Source organism: Cnephaeus nilssonii (genome assembly GCF_951640355.1).
Source record: "Cnephaeus nilssonii genome assembly, chromosome: 5".
Classification (NCBI taxonomy): domain Eukaryota; kingdom Metazoa; phylum Chordata; class Mammalia; order Chiroptera; family Vespertilionidae; genus Cnephaeus; species Cnephaeus nilssonii.
This window is the reverse complement of record NC_137076.1, coordinates 32,621,491-32,646,211: the sequence shown is the minus strand read 5'-3', so window position 1 is coordinate 32,646,211 and position 24,721 is coordinate 32,621,491. Positions and strand designations below refer to the sequence as shown.

Below are 24,721 nucleotides of genomic sequence, written 5' to 3'. Positions count from 1 at the left end.
TGATCTTTGTCAGGAAAGATACCAGCCTAGGACATGACTACCCACTATAAACTGCTTTTTATTTTTTTAAGTGGAGGATTCTTTTAAAAAATATACATATATATGATTATTGATTTTTTTAGAGCGGAAGAGAGAGGGATATAAACATTGATGACAGCCAAAACCGGTTTGGCTCAGTGGATAGAGCGTCAGCCTGCGGACTGAAAGGTCCCAGGTTCGATTCCGGTCAAGGGCATGTACCTTGGTTGCGGGCACATCCCCAGTGGGGGGTGTGCAGGAGGCTGCTGATCGATGTTTCTCTCTCATCGATGTTTCTAACTCTCTATCTCTCTCCCTTCCTCTCTGTAAAAAAATCAATAAAATATATTTAAACATTGATGACAGAGAAACACCTATCAGCTGCCTTCTGCACACCCCCTACTGGGGATCAAGCCTGAAATCAAGGTACATGCCCTTGACTGGAATCGAACCCGGGGACCCTTTATTCCTCAGGCTAATGCTCTATCCACTGAGCCAAACCAGGTAGGGCTAAACTGCTTTTTAGTTTCAGACCATCCTTTGTGGTTACTTTAGGTCTCTGAGTTTGCAAGGCTGCCACGCAGGCCTTCCCTGAGTTAGTCAGGTTAGCATGTGGCCCCTTTTCATCCACATATGTCTGAAAGCTGTGAAGTGATCCAACTGAGGCAGGAATAGGGAGGTGGAGAGATTCAGGCCTCCTATACCAGGCTGGATTCTAATTCCCAGAGCTAACTTTGCAGAAGTCCCTACTCTTTGTTTAAAGGGTACCTGCCTAATGTCATGAGCACTTTCCATACTTATTTCACTTTAATCCTAACATCTCAAGGAGAGAAGAGAGATTTTACCCAGAGGGTGGGAGTCATATTAAGTAAACAACTAATGCAAGAGTGGGCACAGATCTATAAATCCTAAATAGTGAAAACACTAGCCACGCTGTGAAAACCAGACTCACCTAGCCGGTTTGGCTCAGTGTCTGCCTGCCAATTGAAGGGTTCAATTCCCATCATGGGCACGTACCTGGGTTGCAGGTTCAATGCCCAGGCCCTGGCCAGGTGTGTGTGGGAAGCAACCAATCACAGACACATGGATGTTTCTCTCTTATCTCACCCCCTCCCTTCCACACTCTCTTAAAAAAAAAAAAAGAAAAAAAAAAAGCCTGGCTTCCTAGCTCAGTGATTGAGCATGGAACCCTGAACCAGGAGATCACAGCTGGATTCGGGGTCTGGGCACAAGGCTAGTTTGGGGCTCGATCCCCAGTAGGGGGCGTGCAGGAGGCAACCGATCAAAGACTCTCATCATTGATGTGTCTATCTCTCCCTCCCTTGCTCTCTCTGAAATCAATAAAAACATTTTTTTAAAAATCAATGGGGTAAAATATACTCGTGTGAGGACTTAGATTAACTGGGAGGGGGGGCGGGGGGGAGAAAGACTACCTCAAAACCAGGAAGTGGAGAGCTCTGGCTTTTCCTACCTCACAGGCCTCAGGGGCCTGACTGACCTTTGGGGATTGGTTAAGGAAGGGGCTTATAGACTTCATTTCCCATTTCAAATCGGAAGTAGGTTTCCGGTGACAGAGCAGACCTACAGCACCGCTGGGGCGTTTACTCCTCGCTACATCCAAGCACCTCTCGGGGTACTGGCAGCGTCATTGGAGCTGATCAGCCCCGCCGCGCTCCCCCACGGTTTTCCACCCTGACCGGAAGTGGGGCGGAGCCTCTAGCATGTCCCTCATGATTGGCCTGCGCTGCTGTCACTCAGCGCTTGGAGGGAAAGGGCTGGGCCGAGCTCCCCAGAAGTCCCCGGAGCAGCGAAGGGGCTGAGCAGCGGCAGCGGAAGCTGCGGGCACCCGAGGTGCTGTGGGTGCCATGGAGTCAGAAGCCTCGCTGTCCCCCACGCTTTCCCGCTCCATCAAGGAGGAGCTGCTTTGCGCCGTCTGCTACGACCCCTTCCGGGATGCCGTGACGCTGCGCTGCGGCCACAACTTCTGCCGCGAGTGCGTGACCCGCTGCTGGGAGGTGCAGACGACGCCCACCTGCCCGGTGTGCAAGGACCGGGTGGCGCCCGCCGACCTGCGCACCAACCACACCCTCAACAACCTGGTGGAGAAACTGCTGCGCGAGGACGGCGAGGGCGGGCGCTATGCCGGCCACCGCTCCCCGCGCTTCTGCCGCGCGCACCGCGGCCAGCTCAGCCTCTTCTGCATCGAGGACAAGGAGCTGCTGTGCTGCTCGTGCCAGGCCGACCCCCGGCACCTGGGCCACCGCGTGCAGGCAGTGAAGGACACTGCCCACGACTTTCGGGTAAGCGCGGCTGTGTGAGGGAGGCGGCCCAGTCAGGGGCTTGGACCCAGCACCCCTGACCCCGCTGCTCCCGCCACCACAGCCTGCCTGAGCTGAGTGTGTCCAGCCCGCCCCTCATCCTGCAGCCAGCTTGCTGGTGTCGCCTCAGGACCCATTCCTGGATGACTCCGGTAACCTATAGAGGCGCCATTTCTAAAAAGATATATATATATATTTATTTTATTGATTTCTGAGAGGAAGGGGGAGGGAGAGCCAGAAACATCAATGATGAGAATCGTGGATAGGCTGCCACCTGCAAGCCCCCTACTGGGGATCAAGCCCACAACCCGGGCCTGTGCCCTGAGGGGGGATCTAACGGTGACCTCCTGGTTCCTAGGTGTGGGCTCAACCACTGAGCCACACTGGCGGAGCTAGAGGCTGCCTTCCCTCCTCCCCCCCCCCCCCCGCCCCTCATCAAAGCCCGTCTAAGGGGGCCTGAGATGGGAGAAGAGAGGCAAACAGGAAGTGTGTGGACTGGGCTTACGCGAAGTTCTCAAGACAGCCCCAACCTATGTATTAGGCTATGCACCCTTTCTGCCAGCGGGGTGTGGTCCATGCCTCGTTGAGAAGCACAGATGTGGATAAAGCTCAGGAAACCTTAAAGGAACACATATTCCAGGTTAGAGGTGCAGGAGCCCAAAGCCTGGCCATGGACATGGAGCTTTGAGATCCTCAGTATTGGTCACCTGCTTCCCCAGCTGGCCCATCTATTGTGTAGCTGTGGGGAGGCCTCTGGCCCTGGCCAGCTGGCTTATTCTGGATCAGCATCCCAATGCCTAGAGTGCCAGTGGCTATAAATACAGGAGCAACTTACAGGGCAAAACTAACACGGGGAATATTTTGGTGTCGCAAGGAAAAATGATCAGAAAATAAGGATTAGCCAACTCAGGAGTTTTCAGATTTTTTTTTACCTTGGCCCATAGTGAGAAATAGTTTCTCCATTATGACTCAGAACACTCATGTATGTATCAGTTGAAACAAAAGTTCTGTGAAAATGATCACTGTACGCTGGCATTTTATGTTGTATTTTTGTTTATTGTTTTATTTTAAAAAATTGTGCGCGGTGTGAAACGCTAATTGATTTCGTCACCTATGATACATGGGTTAGACCCACAGTTTGGAGAGAACACCAGTGAGGTGGTAGGAAGCTGAATGTATTGAAAAGGAGGTGCTGCAAGAACCCCCTACTGCCTGGTTTACAGACACTTTTAATTAGTTGGTTTTAATGACTTCCTTAAGAACTATCAAAAGTTGATTATTAAGCATTGAAATATGTAAAGTTTCATACACATTTTGACAAAGTTCAAGGGAAGGGGAATGTCATCAGTATGCATTGAACACTATGTGGCTGGCTGCTACCTTATTTGTTTAACAACAGTGCTTTTTCCCATTTCCACGGGCACAGGTGCCAGGGCCTGATTTGGGACAGCTAAAGTAAGTGCTGAGCAGTCTGGGGCTGGGGTGAAGGTAGAGGCTCAAGTCATGAGCAATCACTCTGGGGCTGGCAGAGGTACAGATCAGGAAGAGAAGGTCAGGGGTCAAGGCAAAGGGTACCAAGGTAAAACCCCCAGGTCTGGACTAAGCCAGATTCAAGATCAGTGAGCCAGACACCAGGAAGTATACATGATCTAATGACAACTTTCTATTTATTCAGCAGATGCCTTGGGGACAATACAGGACACAAGATAAATACTTTGTGTCTTCTAGGAGCTTCAAGCAGAGACCAGAGGAATCAGGAAGTGTTAGCCAGGTGAAGAGGGTGAGGGAGGGGCAGCAGCAATGCGTAAGGGTCCAGAGCAGGGAGGCCTTCTTTTCCAAGACTGAAAGCATTATAGAGTAATTAGAATGAGGATGGAGATACAGAAGGAACCAGGAGGCCCTGAGCCTTGGCATTTATCCTAAAGACTATAGGAAGCAGTCTGAGGGTTTTAAGCAGAGGAAGGATGCTGTCAGATCCATGGGCACCTCAGGGCAATGTCTGAGGAGGTAGGGAGTCTAGTCCTGAAAGATCTGAGGAGTGTGCAAGCTAAGTGTGCTCAGCCTTATGCAGGGTGGAGCTCATTCGTGTCTTAGACAGCTGTGGACCAAGGGCCTGTTGTGTTCCAGGGCCTCTTCCGGGTGTTGATGCTGCGGAGTTCACGAGGGCAGAGATCTCGCCCCATGGAGTCTGTTTGCAGTGGGGGAAGACAGACAGTAAATAGACAAATTGTAGTTCTGGATGATTGAAGTGGGTGGGGGGTGGTTGTCCGGGGAGCAGTATGGGAAGGCTGGAGAAGTCTGGCACTGAGGGGGTCTTTCCATTGTGTGCTATGGGCACCTGAAAGCTTTTCCATAGGGATTTTGTGACGAAATGTGTGCTTTAGAAAGATCACTTTGACACCCATATGAAGAATTCAGCAGAAATCATATCAGCCAACATTTTGAGCACTTACTGTGTGCCAGGTGCTCTTCAGTGTTTACCTGTCAACAATTTTAATCCTCACAAAACCCTGTGAGGTTGTGTATTAATATCCTGTTGCTGCTGTAATAAATTGCCACAAACGTTGTGTTTAACACAGCGCAGACTTATTATCTTACAAGTCTGGAGGTCAGAAGTGCTAAAGTCAAGGTGTTGGCAGGACTACATGCCTTGTGGAGGCAAGGAAAGGATTTATTTCCCTGCCTTGTCCAGCTTTTAGAGGCCCCTCCATCTTTAAAGCACATCCTTCCAACTCCTGATTCTTGTCCCATTACCTTCCTAACTAACTCTGCTACCTCCATCTTATAAGGACCCTTGTAATTATAAGGGGCCCACGCAGATAGTCCAAGATAATCACCCCATCTTAAAATCTGTAATTTAATCACATCTATGAAGTCCTTTTTGCCATATAAGGTAACATACTCAACAGGTTCCGGGATTAGGATTGGCAACTCTGGGGAAACCATTCTTCAGCTTGCTTACAGGTAGGTACTGTCCCATTTTAGAGACAGAGACACTGAGTCTCAGACAAGTTAAGTAGCCTGTCCCAAGTCACAGAGCGGATACTATGGAGTTCTCCTGGGCCTTGTTCAGCCCTTACTCTGGTCATGGGCTTTCAGAGAAGCTTCTGTGGTCTCAGGGTAAAACTTTCCCCTCTGGTCCTCTGATCCAGGAGCTGTGAAGGCAGTTGACTGTGTATGTGGGAACTGAGTGGGCTGATTGAGTGCCTACTATGTCCAGGCACGGTATGTCCACTAGAAGACAGGGCAGGCAGTCCTAACCCCTGTCTTCTTGGAGTCTGATAACACGACTGAATAATCACGCTAACAGTTACATGGTTTCAGACTGTGACATTCCTATCGCTTCTTCTAGGCCTTTTGGCTAAGATCAAGTATAGTATCAGACTGTGACATTCCTGTGCAGGACAATAGGATGTGTGGGCCGTTGTTACAAGGAGGCCTGCTCTTATCTGATGGGCATGGGGAAAAGTTTCTGAGGAAAGGACTGATGAGCTTTCAGAATGTGACCTTGTTTAAACCAGAGCTTTGAAGTGTGTGTTGGATCTTGAGGGGACCTTACAAAATCCTCTAGTATTTGAACACCTTCTTTTTCTTTCTTTTTAAATATATTTTTATTGATCAGAGAGGAAGGGAGAGGGAGCCAGAGAGAGATAGAAATATCAATGATGAGAGAGAATCATTGTTTAGCTGCCTCGATCAAGCCCGAAACCAGGCATATGCCCTTGACCGGAATCGAACCCGGGACCCTTCGGTCTGCATACTGACGCTTTATCCACTGAGCCAAACCAGCTAGGGCTATACACGTTCTTCTTAAAGGAACAAATATTCCAACAGTATGTCTTAAATTATCATTCCTTACATATAAGCACAAAACTAGTGTGAATTCCTCTTGCTTATACCACATCGAAATAATAAAACCAAAAGAAATTTATAGATTAAATACAAATAAAACTAAAGTCAATACAATCCTAGTTAAAATATTAACTACAGGGTTTTTATTTTGTTGGAACTAAAATGCTGTTTCTGGGTGGCTGTAAAGCCCCTTTTCCATTTTCAAAATGATGACTTGATTCACCAACCAAAACTTCCCTGTTTGCAGAATGAAACTTTCCTGGGATATAACTGTCCTTATTTGGGTCTAACATATCCTTCACCTGTAAAGTGAATTCTGTTCTTTATTAAACCAAGACATTGTAAGAATATAGCCTGGTGTCAAGGAAGTTGTTAAGAAAATACAAATACTGGCACTGAAGTTAATAGGAACCGAAAGTGTGCGTCAGCACAGTTTATGAAATGATTCACAATAGGCTTATCTTGGGTGGTTTTTTTTAGGTTGTCACTAAGTGAAACACTAATTTAAAACACTCATGGAAAAATTGCAAATCCCCCAAACCCTTAGACCCAGAGACACAGGGGCTGTAAGGAGATGATTACATTTGACTAATGAGAAAACGAAAACTTGGAGAAATACAGTGACTCATGCCAGTCACAGGGATTGAATGTAGAACACCTAGGATCACAACTCAGGCTTCCTGACTCCCCAGTCTAGCCTTCACTCTGATTTGCATCTCCAAAGCAAACCTGCCTTGAGCCTGCACCAAGTCCCAGGCCTCTGAACTGCCTTGTCAAGACCCTTTTCATATCCATCCCATGGGACTGACCTGATGGCCATCCTCTACCTTCCAGCCTTTTTCTCCCCCCGCCCCTTTCCCTTCCAGGGTTACCTTCTTAGAATCAATCTGACCTGGGAGTATTCCAGGCACTTCTTTTTTTATTTTATTTTTTAAGATTTTTAAAAAATTTGTTTTTATTGATTTTAAAGAGATGGGGATAGAGAGATGGAAACGTTGATGAGAGAGAACCATCAATTGGCTACCTCCTGTATGCCCCCTATCTGGGATTGAGCCTGAAACCTGAGTATGTGCCCTGACTGGGAATCAATCCTGTGACCTCTTAGTTCATGGGTCAACGCTCAACCACTGAGCACACCGGCCAGGCCAAGCACTTCTTAAGTCTTACCCTTCCAATTCTTTCCCCTTGTTTACTAAGTACTGGTATTCACCTCCATCTTACATCCTCTCCAACCCTCATAGGTCAGACCCTACCAGATCCAAGTGACACTGCAGGATGTTCATTTCCTAATGGCGAGGCATGTGCCCACGGACAGAATGGGGTCTTACTGAACACTGCTCATGAAGGCTCCTGAGGGACAGGGCCCCCAGCACTAGGTGCATAGTAGACACCTTCTTCTTAGGGCTGAACACCATGGGAGAGGAAGAACGGGGAGACTAGGTTGGAGTTGGATAAGAAAGGGATCTGTTGTCTCAGATGCATTTGTGTTACCCATTTAGGATAAGAAGCCTGGAGGTGGGTAAGCGAAATGGGTGAAGGTGGCCCAAAGGTACAAACTTCCATTTGTAAAATAAATAAGTCATAGAATGTAATGTACATCATGGTAACTATTATTAATACATCTGTACTGCATATTTGGAAGTTGCTAAGAGAGTAAATCTTAAAAGTTTTCATCACAAGAAGATTTTGTAACTGTATGGTGATGGATGTTAACTAGACTTCTTGTGGAGATCATTTTGTAATATATTCAAATATCAAAACATTATGTTGTATAACTGAAACTAATATAATTTTATATGTTAATTATATCTCAATTAATAAATGAAGAAACCTGGAAAATAACCAGTAAGAGAGGTAAGTTACCTGGCAATAAGTGGCACTTAATAGTAATAAGAGCCAGCACATGCCTGGGGCACTCTTGTAAGCACTTGCGTGGACTGACTTCTTGGATCCTTACAGACATTCTATGAGCTAGGTAGTGTTCTTTGATGCCAGAGACGCAGAGAAGTTAAGAAACTTGCTCAAGATCACTCACCAATAAGTGGAGGAGCTGGGATTTGAACCTGGGTGGCCATCAATCTGCCTGAAATCAAATGTCTGAAATAGATAGGAAAGAAGACATGAACTAGAGACAGATGGTCGGAAATCCTGGTGATGGACAAGTAAACATAAACAGAGGAAACTGCACTCATCATTTTCATGGGGAAATTTGAGAGACCATAGAAACTTTGATGCCTTCATCTTGAAGCTGTGGAGCCTAACAGCCACAGAGAGAGAAGTTCTCACCAGTGATGAGTGACAAAAACAAGGGTGCAAATCAGTTTTTCTAACTTCCAGTCCAGGAGGTGATGTGTCATAGTGGAGAGAACATGGGTGTTCAGTGCACTGATGGACTAGGCAAGTAGTTAGTTGAGCATCTACTTTGTGCTAAGACCTGGGGATATGCATTAGGCAAAACAGTCTCTACCCCTGCAGAGCAAGCCTTCACTCCTGCAAACGTTTATTGAGCGCCACTCTGGTAGGTTGCGAGGACAGGGTGTTAGGACTTGCCCCAGGAAGCCTGCAGTCTTTCCAAGAGAGTGAGGTGATAGAGGTGGATTGGGGAGCTGTGAGAGCCCACGGAGATACATCTGAACTGTCCTGAGAGATCAAGCTGGCTTCCTGGAGAAAATGAAGAGGCCTGGGTTGTTTTCAAGGCTACGATGTGATAGTTGAGTGAAACAGGTAGGGATAAGTCAGAAGCATATATAGGACCTCAGAGGACAGAAAACTTGGGTTGGGCCTGACAGCCCTAGCTTCAGACATGGCCCTAGCACTTTGATAAGTACTTGCAAGGGTCCTGTGACAATCTTGGGAAATCATAGTTATTCTTTCTCTTACCTGCACCTTCACCATTCCCATTTTCTGTTATAGCATCTGAGTTAACAGATATTTTGGGTAAAACAATTTTATAAAATCCTTGGGGTATTAAATATGCTATTGAAATTTGCTGCATAAGGAATCAAATTGTAATTTCTAAAATATCCATATAGGCTATATAATCACATTCTGGATCCTGTAGTGTAAATAAAAACTTCTTATTTTCTGTGTATTGATAACTAAATAATATTGAATGTTATAATTTGATGCCAAAATCAGAGCTCATTTGTTCTTTGGGGTTTGGGGCCTGGGTGACATTCCAGATGTGTCATGGGCCACTTAGCCACCCAGGGCATTGATAACTATTAGTCCTGATGGGCTTCACACCAGAGCCCTCACTAGTGACCCTGTAGTTTCTGCTCATTCAGGCATTTCTTGGGTTACAAGCAGGTAATTGGGTCCCTGAATGGTGGGTCCAGTTGTGATACAAGTATGTTAAAACTAGAATATCAGAAGCAAACATGAAAAGTATATGGTTTAGATTCATTTGAATTCATACTTTTAATGTATTTTCTAGGTTAACCGCTAAATGCAGAGAAGGGGAAAGAGTGGAATAAAAATGCATAGTAAATTTTTCAAAACGGCAAAAAGAGACAGAAAAAGAAATATTGAACAAGCAGGGCAAATAGCACAGAACAAGAATGTAAGTTTAAATGCAGATATATCAGTAATTATGTTAAATATTCCAGTTCAATGACAAAAGTTGTTAGACTAAATAGGAAACCAAAATTCAATTCTGTGCTACTTAAATATGACATATCAGTTGATTAAAAATGTACTTGATAAAATTCAATATCTTTTTGGAATTAAAAGGAGAGAAAAAAAAGTGAACAAGGAATGGAAGGAAGTTTCTTAATTTTGATTAAGGGTATCTAACGAAAAGTATATAACAAATACCATATTTAGTGGTGAAACATTGAAAGCTTTCTTATTGAGATTTTACAAAAAAAAGACAGGAATGCCCATTTTGACCAATTCTATTCAATTTTGTAATGGAGATCCTAGCTAATAAAGTAAATCAGGAATTATAAATAAGTTACAAGGTTTGAAAAGAGGGAAACAATACTGAAATAGGGTATGTAGTGTTGTGGTTAAGAATATGGCCTGTAGAATTGGACAGTTCTGAGTACAATTACTGGTTCTGCAACAGTCTGTGTAATTTTGACACGTTACTTAGCTCCCCTGGGCCTTGTTTTCTCTGCATAGTAGGAATACAGGGCCTCCCTTGTAGGAATGTAACAGGCTCAATAATAACTGCTTGCTGATAATAATAACATTTTTGGTTGATCTCACCAACTGCATTAAACCAGAAATCTCCAGGTGATTAAAAAGTGTGGGAAGGACAAGGGACTATCCCTCTTATCTATCTTCATTGTCCTACAACTCCCTAACTGTCAAGGTTGAAGGCCAGAGGGTCGGGCTCTGTTTGGGGGCCAGCACAGCACTAGGTAATGTGTGTGGGCAGTTGCTTCACTTGTATCATTCATACTTATTTGGACAAACATAGAATTGTCCTCTTGGACTTTATTGCATGATTTTGTAACAATATAATAAAACAGGATGATATTTCAGTGGCTGTGTGGGACACTCATACTAATGTTATTTTGCTATTGAGGACACACACCACCTTAGTGTGTCAAACGACATTTAAGTGGTGATATACTACAAAAATACCAGTACCTTAAAAATCTATTAAATATTCCAAGAAGAACATAAAAATGTCCAGAATGAGTAGAAAAGAAAACAAAACCTGCAGAAAATGAAATCAGTCATTATTTTGTTTCCTGTAGCATAGCAGTTAAAAGAATGGGCTGTGGAGTAGGACAGATAGGCAAGTAGTTACCTGTTGCTGTGTAACAAATTACTGCAAAACACAGCGGCTTAAAACAAAAACAAAAAAAATATTATCTCATGGTTTCTGTGCGTCAGAAATGTGAGCATGACTTAGCTGAGTGCCTCTGCCTCAGGGTCTCCTGCTGCTGCTGCCAAGGTGTTGCGGAGGCTACGGTCTCAGCGGAAGGCTCAAGTAGGCCAAGACCCCCATTTAGGCTCGCTGGGTGGTTGCGGGCAGGTTTCAGGCCCTCAAGGGCTGTTGGTTGGAGACCACCTCAGTTCCTTGCCCCATGGGTTGCTCCATAGGCCAGATCAAGGAAGAGAGGGAGAGAAGGTGTACACAGCCTTTTTGTCACCTCATCTCAGAAGTGACATCCCATCACTTTTGCCATATTTGATTGGTTAGAAGCAAATCACTAGCTCTAGTCCACAGGGGAGGGGTTTTTATCAGGGCATGAATACCCAGAGGTGGGGATCATTGGGGCCATTCTATAGGCTGCCTCCTTCATTCTGTCCTCCGGCTCCCACTGTTTCATATCCCTCCCACATACAGAATACACTCACCCCCTCTTAAGATCCCCATACGTCTCACCTCATTATAGTATCAGCTCAAAATCCAGAATCTCGTCATCCAAATCAGGTCCAGGTGGGGATGAGACTTTTGAAGACAACTCTCTATTATCTATTGGTGTATAATATATCACCCCCAAATTTGATAACTTAAAACAAGAAACATCTCACAGAAATGAGGTATCACTGGGGCCATCTTAGGGGCTGCCTACCACCACTGTCTAGGTTTACATTCTTATTCTGCCATATACTAGCTGTGTGCCCTTGGGCTAATCACTTTCTCTTTCTGTGCTTCACTTGTTTTCATCTTTAAAATGGGCCTCATAATAATACTTACCCAGTAGGAATATGATGATTAAGTGACATAATTTGTAAAGTAATTAGCATAGTCCCTGGCAAATAGTAAATGTTCAATAAATGGTAGTCATTTATAATTAACTAGAGGCCTGGTGCACGAAATTTGTGCATGGAGGGGGGCGTGTCCCTCAGCCCAGCCTGCACCCTCTCCAATCTGGGATCCCTCTCACAATCCAGGACTGCTGGCTCCCAACTGCTCGCCTGCCTGCCTTCCTGATTACGCCTAACCACTTCTGCCTGCCAGCCTGATCACCCCCTAACGATTCCCCTGTCAGCCTGATTGATGCCTAACTGCTCCCCTACCAGCCTGTTTGCCCCTAACTGCCATCCCCTGCAGGCCTGGTCACCCCTAACTGGCCTCCCCTGCAGGCCTGGTCACCCCCCAACTGCTCTTCACTGGAGGCCTGGGTCTCCCCAACTGCCCTTCCCTGCAGGCCTGGTCACCCCTAACTGCCCTCCCCTGCAGTCTTGATTGCCCCCAACTGCCCTCCCTTGCAGGCCTGGTCCCTCCCAACTGCCCTCCCCTGCTGGCCATCTTGTGGTGGCCATCTTGTGTCCACATGGGGGCAGGATCTTTGACCACACGGGGGCAGCCATCTTGTGTGTTGGAGTGATGGTCAATCTGCATATTACTCTTTTATTAGATAGGATAGAGGTCTGGTGCATGGGTGGGGGCCACCTGGTTTGCCCTGAAGGTTGTCCTGGATCAGGGTGGGGGTTCCCTTGGGGTGTGGGGTGGCCTTGGCGAGGGGCCTGTGGTGGTTTGCAGCCCGGCCACGCCCCCTGGTGACCCAAGCAGAGGCCCTGGTATCTGGGGTTTATGTATCTTCTACAATTGAAACTTTGTAGCCTGGAGTGGAGCCAAGCCTCCTGCTTGCTCTGTTGCGGCAGCCATTTCTGTTAGGATTTATGTATCTTCTATAATTGAAACTTTGTAGCCTGGAGCGGAGGCCAAGGCAGGCCAGGGCTTCAGAAGCTTGGCTTCCTCCATCGCCAGGGGCAACCCTAGCCTCCTGCTCTTTCCAGCTCCGTGGCTGCCGCCATTTCTGTTTGGATTTATTTATCTTCTATCATTGAAACATTGTAGCCTTGAGTGGAGGCCTAGGCTGGCAAGGGCAGGCAGAAAGCTTGGCTTGCTCCATTGCTGGGGAAACCCAAGCCTCCCTCCTGCTCTCTGTGGCTGCAGCCATCTTGGTTGGGTTTATTTGCATATTTGCTCCTGATTGGCTGGTGGGCGTGGCTTGTGGGTGTAGCAGAGGTGTGGTCAATTTGCATATTACTCTTTTATTAGATAGGATGTTATTAGAGTTGTTATTTTTTTCAAAGAAAAAACTTGAGCCCTGGCCAGGTGGCTCGGTTGGAACGTGATCCTATACACCAAAAGGTTGCATGTTCAATCCCCAGTCGGGGTGCGTATGGGAGGCAACTGATCGGTGTTTCTCACGTCGATGTTTCTCTCCCTCCCCACCTCCCTCTCTCTCTCTCTCTCTCTCTGGGAATAGCAGGAACATATCTGTGGAAACATATCCTCAGGTGAGGATTCAAAACAAAACAAAACAAAAAACTTGAAAAGCTTTCTTAGAATGTAGAGAGAAAAAGACAGAGAAAATGCTAGGCTCTGGATACAAAGGCTCTGTTTTTTATCTTCCTGTGTGATAAGAATCATCCCAGATTTCACTCTCCCTTCCACTATACATTGTCAGACTTTTTATCTCGATATTTCAACAGTGCTATCTCTCTTCCTTTGCATTTCTTGGATTATTAGTAAGTTTGTACATCCTATCACAACCTAAAACTAGTCCCAATGCCTCAAGGAGTCCAAGGAGATCAGAGTAGTGGCTAAAGTTTAAAAAACAAAAACTATTAAACAAAAAGATATTTGAATCTGCTAATTAAAGTATTTCACATGGTCAAAGCACAATTAGAATACTGGGATAAGGTTGGGATGTGCGAGACAGTTTAGATAAGGACCTGTGGGAATAACTGGATGAACCCTGTAATCGGACCTGCTGACTAGTGACTGCAGGCCAGTCCAGTTTAGAAAGTCACTTAGGGAGGCTGTGGGCACATTGTCTTTACAGTTAAACAGACCACTCCAGATTCACGGCCGAGCCTGGACCAGCTTTAGGCCTGAGCAGGTTGCATCCCCTCTCTGCTGTACTGTGACCAACGAGGGGGAATAGGTCCCTTGGTTTTCTCAGTCTTGTCTCTGTACCTGTAGCAGGAATAAAGCAACAGTCGAGTTAGAGGATATCTGAGGGCCCTTCATGCTGTTAACATGGTTCAAGGTCAGGGCCGTACTTTCTGCTGTTCCCTACAGTGTGTGGACGGAGTAGGTTCAGTAATTATGGTTGAGCTGTACCCTTGTGGAATTGGAACTCCAGTTGTAAATGTGTCGTCCTCCCAATCTGGCCTCCACCCCTAACCTACCTCCTTGCCTCTCTCTCATTCCTCCCATCAGGCCAAGTGCAGGAACATGGAGCACTCGCTGCGGGAGAAAGCCAAGGCCTTCTGGGCCATGCGGCGCTCTTATGAGGCCATTGCCAAGCACAATCAGGTAAGTGAGTGCTCCAGCTACATGGGACATGGGGCCACCTAAGGCCATCTTGGGGGAAGGTGAGGGTGGGCTGGCCCTGGTCATGGCTGTTGATACAGAGTCGGCCTTCCCCAGCCCTGATGGTCTAGCACAGCCATGCTCTCAGACACTGATCATGGCTGTACTGCCAGGCCCTCTTTAAATACCTGCGCATGCCATGCCAGTAGCCACAGGAGTGGCTTAAAAGCCACCTGCACTATGGTTTCAGACTGACTTAAGCATGTGGCACACTTCTCCATCTACCTGAGTACTCAAGCCAGTGATGACCTGGGCTCCTTAGTGATTACTCTTTCCTGCTCACTCTCTATGTCCACTCCATCAGCAGTTCTGTCCCCTCTGTCTCCAAAATACATCACGATCACATCCATCCTTCACTCCGTATCCACTGCCACCATCCCAGTCCAGGTCACCATCTTTTCTCACTTGCCTTCCTACCTGAGCCCCATGCTTCCTTCACTCTTTTATGTTGTTGTTGTTGTTAATCCTCACCTGAGTATATTTTTTCCATTGATTTTCAGAGAGAGTGGAAGGGAGGGGGAGAAACAGAGAGAGAATCATCGATCGATTGGTTGCCTCCCGCACGTGCCCCACCAGGGGCCAGGGATCAAGCCTGCATCTGAGGTATGTGCCCTTGACCAGAATTGAACCCAAGACCCTTCAGTCTGTGAGCCGATGTTCTAACCACGGAGCAAACCAGCGAGGGCACTTCCTTCCACTCTTCTTCTGCAATCCACTCTCTGCAGAGTAGACTGCTCTTTTAGAAAATGCATCGATCACGTCACTCCTCCCTTTATAATTGTCCAGTGGCTTCCATGACCCACAATACAATCCAGACTCCTCACCAAGGCCCTCATCCAACACCTTCCTGCTCCTCAACTTCATCTCCTCCCAGGCTGGCCTGTGTTCTCTGTTCCAGGAACATTGGCCTTCTTCCTGTTCCTTAAATGAGCTAAGTCTTCTGGCTGTTTTTTTCCTGCCTGCTCTGTTTTTTATCTTCCTGTGTGATAAGAATCATCCCAGATTTCACTCTCCCTTCCACTATACATTGTCAGACTTTTTAGCTCGATATTTCAACAGTGCTATCTCTTCCTTTGCATTTCTTGGATTATTAGTAAGTTTGTGCATCCTATCACAAGTGTAATAGCCATTTGTGTTTCTTGGAATAGTTATCTTTTCTCCTTGTGGACACATAAGAGCACTTTGTATATTAAGAATAATATGTAGGCCTTCCTTCCCCCGGCTGCCAGCACCAGCTTCCCTCCAGCACTCAGGACTCGGGCTGCTTCTCTCCTCTGGCTGCCGGCAGGCACCTGGGACCCGGGCTGGCTTCCCTCAGGCCACCCGCAGGCACCTAGGACCCAAGCTGGCTTCCCTCCGACCCCGGCTTCATTAGGAAGGACATTCAGAATGACATCCGGAAGATGTCCGGTCTAATTAACATATTACCCTTTTATTATTATAGAAGATTTATATATGGAAAAATACTTTTCCTACTTTATCTTTTCTTTTTCAACGAATCATTTTCACTGTTTTTGGTCATTTTCATTTTTTCAGTGAATCATTTTGTCATCAGATTGTCAGAGCCATAAACATATATTGAATTTTCAATCCAAAGATGTGGATTACTGACCTTCCATTGCTAGAGCACACATTTTGAGGTGTTTTTCCGGTAGTATTCATGAAATATACAATTTGTGTATTTTAATAAATATGTATTTACCTTTTTTAGTATTTACCTTTATTACTTTTTTAAAGCTTTTTGTGGTTATGATTAATTATGCATATTATTAATGACTAGAAGCCCAGCATGCGAAATCGTGCAGCCCCGCCCACCCGCACATGCCCCGCCCGGCCACTAGGCACCCAGGACCCGGGCTGCTTTGTTCCGGCCGCCGCCAGGCACCCACCCAGGACCCGGGCTGCTTCACTGTGGCCACCGCTGCCACCCACCCGGTTCCCCGTGGTTCCCCGTCGGGTCGTTGGGCGTTGCAGCATTACAGACACAGGCCTTTTATAATATAGACTAGAGGCCCAGTGCATGATTTAATCATGCACCTGGTGCACCAGCGGGCTGTCCGCCGGTGCCCCAGGCCTTCCGAAAGCCTCCGGCGCTGCGGAGGCTTTCGAAAGGCCTTGCGCCGGAGCAGACAGGCGGCCAGGTCCCCCGCTTTGGCCTTTGATCGCGGGGGACCTGTCCGGCTGGCTGTCCGCAGGCGCCCCAGGCCTTCCGAAAGCCTCCGGCAGCCATGGTACAGACGCTGAGCGCGCGGCGCCAGAGGCACCGCGAGCTCAGCGTCCTTCTGGCCCAATCAGCTACCCCGGCCACCCTGAGTCCCGCCCCCTGTGCCTCCTGCTGGCCCAATCGTGGGCGTAGCGGAGTGATGGTAATTTACATATTACCATTTTATTATGTAGGATTCCAGTTTTTGTTTGTTTGTTGATTTAAGAGAGGGAGAGAGAGAGAAACATCGATTTATTGATCCACTTATGTATGCATTCCTTGGTTGATTCTTTCATGTGCCCTGACTGGTGATTGACCCTGCAACCTTGGCATATCGGGATGATGCTCTAACCAGCTGAATTACCCAGCCAGGGCAATGATTCCATTTTTAAATAAATATTTCCTGCTGCTTTTGTGTGATCGAACAAATTTGAAATCCTAAGATTGGAAGGCAATTAATTTTTTTTAAATAGTTGCTATTTGCATCGATTCTTTTCTGTGACTCAGGATTTCTTTTGCTATTGTGCAGCTTAAACAAGATACAGAATATTGTATATTGAGGAAGTTACAAGACCACAGTTGTCATATATAAGCAGCAATTTCAGCTTTTAAAAAATTAATCAAAAACAACTTCATTATGCTGTTTGACTTATTTCAAATTTAAACTTGTAAATTTGTGCTAAGAAAATTTCATCTATATTTTATCCATTTGAGTTTTGCATTTGGTTTCTTTGGAAAGTCGAGTTCCTTTGCTAAAAATCTGAGTCACTGGGCTAGCTGACAACTTAGGTTCCCACCACAGTCTGATCCTCTGTGCCTCCTTCCCGCTCTCTGCTGCAGGTGGAGGCTACCTGGCTGGAAAGGAGAATCCGGCAGGAGTTTGAAAAGCTTCGAGAGTTCTTGAGAGGGGAGGAGCAGGCCATCCTGGATGTCATGGCGGAGGAGGCAAGGCAGAAGCAGCATTTGGTGGAGGAGAAGATGAAGCAGCTCAAGAAAGACACAGAGACTCTAGCCCATGAGATTGAGCGGCTGCAGATGGAGATGAAGGAAGATGATATTTCTTTTCTCATGGTGAGGAGCTCATCATCTCAGTGACAGGGACCAGATGTTCAGGAACCAGTGGGAGCCTGAGACCAGCAGCCCCGGGCAGCCCAATATGTTTTTATTGGAGAGAGAGAGAGAGAGAGAGAGAGAGAGAGAGAGAGAGAGAGAGATGAGATCGGCTGCCTCTTGGATACCCCCTACTGTGCCCTGACCGGGAATCAAACCAGCGACCTTTGGGTGCATGGGACAGTGTTCAACCAACTGAGCTACACCAGCTGGGGCTCCCGTACAGTTTTGATTCGCATTTCCCTGATGGAAAGTGACTTTTCATGTAGTTGTTGGCCATTTGTATGTATCTTCTTTGGAGAAATGTACATTCAAGTCCTTTAGCCATTTTAAAAATTGGGCTGTTTGTCTTTTTGTTGTTGAATTGTAAGATTTTTTTATATATTATGGCTACTAGACCTTTATCAGCTCTATGATTTATAAATATTTTCTTCCATTCTGTGAGTTATTTTTTCACTTTCTTGATGACATCCTTTGAAGGACAAAGACTTTTCATTTTGATGAAGTGCTACTTAACTATTTTCTTTTGCTGCTGCTTAGTGCTTTTGGTGTCATATCTGAGAAACCATAGCCTAAGCCCGTGGTCGGCAAACTGCGGCTCGCGAGCCACATGCGGCTCTTTGGCCCCTTGAGTGTGGCTCTTCCACAAAATACCACGGCCTGGGCAAGTCTATTTTGAAGAAGTGGCGTTAGAAGATGTTTAAGTTTTAAAAATTTGGCTCTCAAAAGAAATTTCAATTGTTGTACTGTTCAGTCGTTGGCTCTGTTGACTAATGAGTTTGCTGACCACTGGCCTAAGCCAAGGTCATGATTTTTCTAGTTTTATCTCTACATTTAAGTCTTTGACCCATTTTGAGTTAATTTTTTAATATGGTGTAAGGGAATCCAAGTTCATTCTTTTGCATGTGGATACCCAGTTGTCCCAGCACCATTTGTTTAGACCGTTCTTTCCCCGTTGAATGTTCTTTGCACCTGTAGATAACCAATTGCCGGTAAATGTGACGGTTTATTTGTAGACTTTCAATGTCCACTGGTCCATATGTCTGTCCTTATGTTAGTACCACACTAACGTGTTTACTGTTGCTTTTATTAAGTTTTTAGTAGAGAAGTGTGAGCCACCAGCTTTGTTCTTTTCCAAGATTGTTTTGGCTATTTTGGGTCCCTTGGATTTTCATATGAATTTTAGAACAGCTTATCAGCTTCTGAAGTTTTGATAGAAATTGCATTGAATCTTTAGGTCAGTTTGGGGATTATGGCCATCTTAACGCTATTAAGTCTTCTGATCCATGAACATTGGATGTATGGCTCCTTTTGAGGTCAGAAACTTACATGTTTTCTCTGTGTCTATGTTTGTGTCTGATTTTTTCTCTTTCAGAAACACAAGAGCCGAAAACGCCGGTAAGTTGCCAAGGTTGGTGGAGGGGAGGGAAAGAGCAGGCAGAAATACCTGAGGTGCAAACTCCAGTGGCTCCAGGGCCAGGCATGTAATAAAGCCAACTGGGTGTAATACGGAGGGCGTGATGGGTGGGGACTGGCCAGGTATACAGAGCCCTCTTTCAAGGCATCCCTCTGGTGCAGTGTTGTTATCCACTGGGTGGGGAGAGAGAGTGCCATCCTGTGCGTGGCTCGTAGTTCTCAGTAGGTCGTCCCAGCATTTAAGCTTGTTTCTTGATCAGCACCCTCCCTCCGAGAGCCTCTGGACACGTACTGGTTTATGTTGATGGTTGAACACAGGGATGAGTAAAGAAGAACTGTGTCTCAGACAGAGCTGTACAAAGATGGAAGAGAGTGCTTTGGGCAGTAGTGAGTTCCCTGTCACTGTAGGTGTTGAAGCAAAGGCCAGTGACACCTTCCTACTGTTGGACTGGAGGGCCTTTATGATCCCTTTTGACTCAGACATCCTTTGAGCAGATGTGGGAGTGTAATTTCTGCCCACAAGGAAGGCAACCATGTCTGAGTACCTCCTATCTATATTTATCTCAGCTGGGGCAGGGTGAGCCCTAATACTGAATCTGGAAGCGGTATGAGCTGCCCAGATGGCTCCTGGCGCATCTCTCATCGGAGCCCAGTTTGGGTTTGTCCTGGGTGAGGTGGCGGGGAATTTAGGCCTGTGACGAGGGAAGAAGTCCTATTGTTTGTGAAATCCAGCTGACCCAGTTAGGCCCACGATGCGTGACCCCGGCCTTGCCCACCAGACCCAATTCTCCTTCCCCAGCCTCTTCTGCACCATGGAGCCAGAGCCTGTGCAGCCTGGCATGCTGATCAACGTTTGCAAGTACCTAGACTCCCTGCAGTACCGTGTCTGGAAGAAGATGGTCATGTCTGTTGAAACTGGTGAGTGGGGGCGCGGGCAGGTGGTACAGGCGTGGGAGGCACTTCATGCAAGGCAGAGGGCTCGCTCAACTCACTTTCTCCAGCCTCATTCAGACAGGGCCCAGCACCCTGCTCCTCCTCCGCTCGTTGCCCCACTGCTCAAACGGCTCTTAGCGGGACGCCTTCCTCTTTGGGTCCTGACACTTGGCCACCTCTTGAGAAAAAGAAACTGACTTCCCTCTATTCAGAACTGGATTGTGTATACAAAATCTTCCTCAGTTCGGAATTGCCTCTTTCAAGGTGATTCCAGCCCACACGACCCCTAGGTCATGTGCTGTGGCTGAGTGTTTTGTTTATATGCCCTCCTCCCCGACCCAAATCATGTTGAAGCCCTAGCCTTCCATGGGATGGTGTTTGGAAGCAGGGCCTTTGGGGGGTGATTAGGATCAGATGAGGTCATGAGGGTGGGATCCGTGCCCTTATAAAAAGAGACACGAGGGTGCTGGCTTCCTCTCTCTCATTCCGTCTTGTGAGGACACAGCAGGAAAGTGGCCATCTGTACACCAGAAAGAGGGCCCTCACCATACCTTGGCCATGGGAGCACCCTGATCTCGGACTTGCAGCCCCTAGAACTGTGAGAAATCAAGTTCTGCCGTTTGAGCCACCCCGTCCACGGTGCTTTTGTTGTAGCCGCCCAAACTGACTGACTTTTATAGGGAGAAATGTCAGTGACCAGGGGATGCCCCGCACTTTGCTAAGGCGGCACGGGAGTGGTGTGAGCATCAGGATCCCTGCCTGTGTTGCTTCCTGTGGCTGACGTAATCACAGACTGCAAACCGGATGCCCTAAAATGACAGAAATTTATTCTCACACTGCCAGAGGCTAAGAAGTCCAAAACCAAGGTGTCAGCAGGGCCATGCACCCTTTCAACCCCGTGGGGGGAAATCCTTCTTTGTCTCTTCTTTTTTTTTTTTTTTTAATATATTTTATTGATATTTTACAGAGAAGAAGGGAGAGAGGTAGAGAGTTAGAAACATCGATCAGCTGCCTCCTGCATAACCCCCACTGGGGATGTGCCCACAACCAAGGTACATGCCCTTGACCAGAATCGAACCTGGGACCTTTCTGTCTGCAGGCTGACGCTCTATCCACTGAGCCAAACCGGTTTCGGCTCTTGGTCTCTTCTTAACTTCTGGTGTTTGCAGGCAATCCGGGGTCAGGGCTGCAGCACTTTTATCTCCACCTTCGTGGTCACATGACCTTCTCCCCTCACTGTGTTGCTTCTCTTTTTGTAAGGACAGCAGTCATTGAATTAAGGCCCCACTATATTCCACTCTAATTACATCTGAAACAAATAAGGTCACCTTCTGAGGGACTGGGGGTTAGGACTCCCACATATCTTATTTGGTGGGGCACGTTTCAACTCCTAACCCTGTCCCTCAGCCCAGGGCAGCTCCCTCCCTGCACCGGGGCCGGGTGGGCCACCAGTGGTCAGTCTGGGGGGCTAGGGCACCAGCTGGCATGGCAGAAGGGCAGGATGTGAGGTTCGCTGATTGACCGCACTCTCTCCCTCTGCTCTCAGTGCCCTTCAGCTTTGACCCCAACACGGCGGCTGGCTGGCTGGCTGTGTCCGAGGACCTCACCAGTGTCACCAACCACGGCTACCGAGTGCAGGTGGAGAACCCGGAGCGCTTCTCCTCGGCGCCCTGCCTGCTGGGCTCCCGCTCCTTCTCCCACGGCTCCCACGCCTGGGAGGTGGACCTGGGCGGGCTGCCCAGCTGGCGGGTGGGCGTGGTGCGCATGTGCCTGGAAACTGGCCCCGAGGGCTACTCCCACAGCTGCTACCAGGACACTCGCTCTGGCTTCTGGTACCTGTGCCGCACGCAGGGAGTGGAGGGCGACCACTGCGTGACCTCAGACCCGGCCACGTCCCCACTGGTCCCCTCCATCCCACGCCGCCTGCGTGTGGAGCTGGAATGCGAGGAGGGCGAGCTGTCCTTCTATGATGCCGAGCGCCAGTGCCACCTCTACACCTTCCATGCCCGCTTTGGGGAGGTGCGGCCCTACTTCTACCTGGGGGGCACCCGGGGGAACGGGCCCCCCGAGCCTCTGCGCATCTGTCCCCTGCGCATCACTGTCAAGAAGGAGCTGGATACCTGAGGCCCGCGCAGAGCCTGCCGGGTGCTGCCCAGGTGTTGTGCCATGGTCCTGCTTTCTTTCTGTCCCTCTTCCTCAAGCCCACACGCACCTGGACACCTCTAGGTCCTGCTTTCTCGCCAGGATCTTGCTACTCACTGTCTAATCCTTTTCTGTGGCTCCAGGCCCCAACCCCCCTTCTTCATTTTTGGTCTTTTCTGTACCCACAGTTGAACGTCATCCAGGAGATAGCTTACGGGCCAGGCTCTCCCCAGAGTCCTGGCATCTTCGGGATGTGAATTTCCTTCCTTCTAACTCCAGGATTTCTGGGGACAAAGTTTGCCTCTAGAGTAAGACCTGTTTTTAAAATGTTTTAATGTAGTTTTTATTATTCAGGTATGATGAGGCCAACAGGCCAAGAGTTAACTGCCATTGAGAAGAGTCTGTTACTTATAGTTCCTAAGAGGAGGTGCCGTGCTGTGGGGTGGGGGACACAGAGGGAAGCACCAGGAGGTGGAGGGAGTGAGGGGGGTGCGTTGGCGGGAGCTGTAGTGTTTTCACAGGAAGGAACGGATGAGGCAGGTACAGGGTGGACAGATTGAGGATTGGTTAGTTTAGCTAGCCCTGGGAGGGGCAGTTCCCATAGTCAGTGAGCTCCAGATTTTAGAGTATCAAGAATCTATAATAATGAAAGTGTAATATGCTAATTAGACCAGACGAAACTGGGGCTGCAAGGGAAGCCCAGGTCCCTTGTGCCAGAAGGAAGCCAGTGCCCACAGCCGGGGGAAGGAAGGCCTACTCTTGCACGGATTTTGTGCATTGGGCCTCTAGTATATATATATATAGTTAATACAGGATCATGGCTTTGGGGCAGGAGCAGGACTCGGCTTACCTGTCACCTTAAACCAATATTTTAACACTGCCTCACAGAGCCTCCCTGGGGGTCCTCAAGGCCCAAGGCGAGGATGCCCACCAGATCAACTCTGATTTAACTCTTTATATTTATTGGACGATTTCCTCTGAACAGAGGGTTCCAGAGCACTTAAAAAACACTATTTTAGAATCATGGTTTAGGCCTGTTCCCTCTCTGGTCCTGGGTTTCCCCGTCTGTAAATGAGGCAGCAGGACTGCAGGATGATGTGCTTCTGTAGTCGCTGCCGCTGCCGAGGAAACCCCTCGTCACTGTTACGGAGGTAGGAGACGGGGAGGAAAGAGGGTGCAGTCGGGGTGCGCGGGGAGTGAGAAGGGAGGGAGATGCTCTTTCTTGTTCTGCTGCCTTTTGTGTTTTTATCCCGATTTCTTCTCCCTCAGCCATGCCTGCCAGATATGTACCTCCATCTTTTTTTCCTCATGCATGCCTACAGGTAATTTTAATCGTCAAATCACCATGTCCTGGGGACAGCATTGTAAAAGGAAAAAAAATTTTTTATAGTAGCGATGTTCTCACTGGGGGAGCGCGTTCCTGACCGAGGATTGACATTCTTTCTCCTGCCTGCGCCCCCGGCTCACAGAAACGGATATTTTATACAGACATGATGACTCAGCACTATAAATTGGTTATAAATGTGGCGTGTACTTTGGCAGGGGCCACGGGAAGGACGTGGTAGGAAATACCGCTGAGTAAAGGCAAGCAGGTTGGGAGTGGGGATGCTGACACTCGTGAGCAGCCCCTGCAGAGGACTCAGACTTGGAAAAGCTCAAAGCACTTTGATACTGAACACGGGAGGCCAGTGCGCACTCTACAACAAAGTATTTATCGAGCCCTTCTAATATAATTTCCATGTAATTATCTTGACTGGAAATTTTGTTAGTTACAGTAAACTTTTAAAAATGTTTTTTATTTCCATCTTACATGTTGGAAAAGTTGTGTGTTTTTAACAGCTTAATTTGGATAGCCTAGGTCCCTTTTATGAAAATAAAAATATTTGAGCTAAAACCCTCTTGTTTTGACATTTTCCTTTTAGTGTTCTCGTAAGCAAAAGTTTATCCATGTTGTAGCACGTATTCAACTTTATTCCTTTTTATTGTTGGATACTATTCTGTCATGTGCATAGACTACATTTTAGTTATCCATTTATCTTCCCTTGAACCCGCTCCCATCCTCGTCTTCCACGCTCTGGTTCACGCTCCTGCTCATCACTGCATTCTGACTGAAGACGCAGTCTCACCTGTCATCTGAGGGACCCCCACTCCTCCCTGCTCAGGTACAGTTAGTTCTCCAGGGCAGTGTCTGCAGCCATCTTTCTCCAGCTCTGCCTTTGGACCCACACTTCCCTGCCTTCCCTCACACACACGCCCCCTTCCGGCCCGGCTTCTCCTGACCCTTCAGACCCAGCCACCTGGCTGCGTGCTTACAGCTGGCTGTTGAGTTGGAACGTCCTGACATCAGTTCCTCTGTCTGTTCTCTTTATATTGGCTCCACCACTTCCGTGCTGGGTCTCCTTGGGCACACGCTTTACTTTCCTGAGTTCATGTCCC

The 24,721-nt window shown here is 47.5% G+C and overlaps 1 protein-coding gene across 1 annotated transcript; it reads left to right on the top strand.

Moving 5' to 3' along the window:
• Positions 1–1,689: 1,689 nt before the first annotated feature.
• On the top strand, positions 1,690–24,347 carry TRIM35 (tripartite motif containing 35). Its single transcript, XM_079773247.1, has 6 exons — positions 1,690–2,318; positions 14,329–14,424; positions 17,525–17,755; positions 19,170–19,192; positions 20,010–20,128; positions 21,690–24,347. Exons 1-6 carry the CDS (start codon positions 1,884–1,886, stop codon positions 22,265–22,267), a joined length of 1,482 nt encoding a protein of 493 aa, XP_079629373.1. The 5' UTR covers positions 1,690–1,883; the 3' UTR covers positions 22,268–24,347.
• The last annotated feature ends 374 nt before the right edge of the window (positions 24,348–24,721 follow it).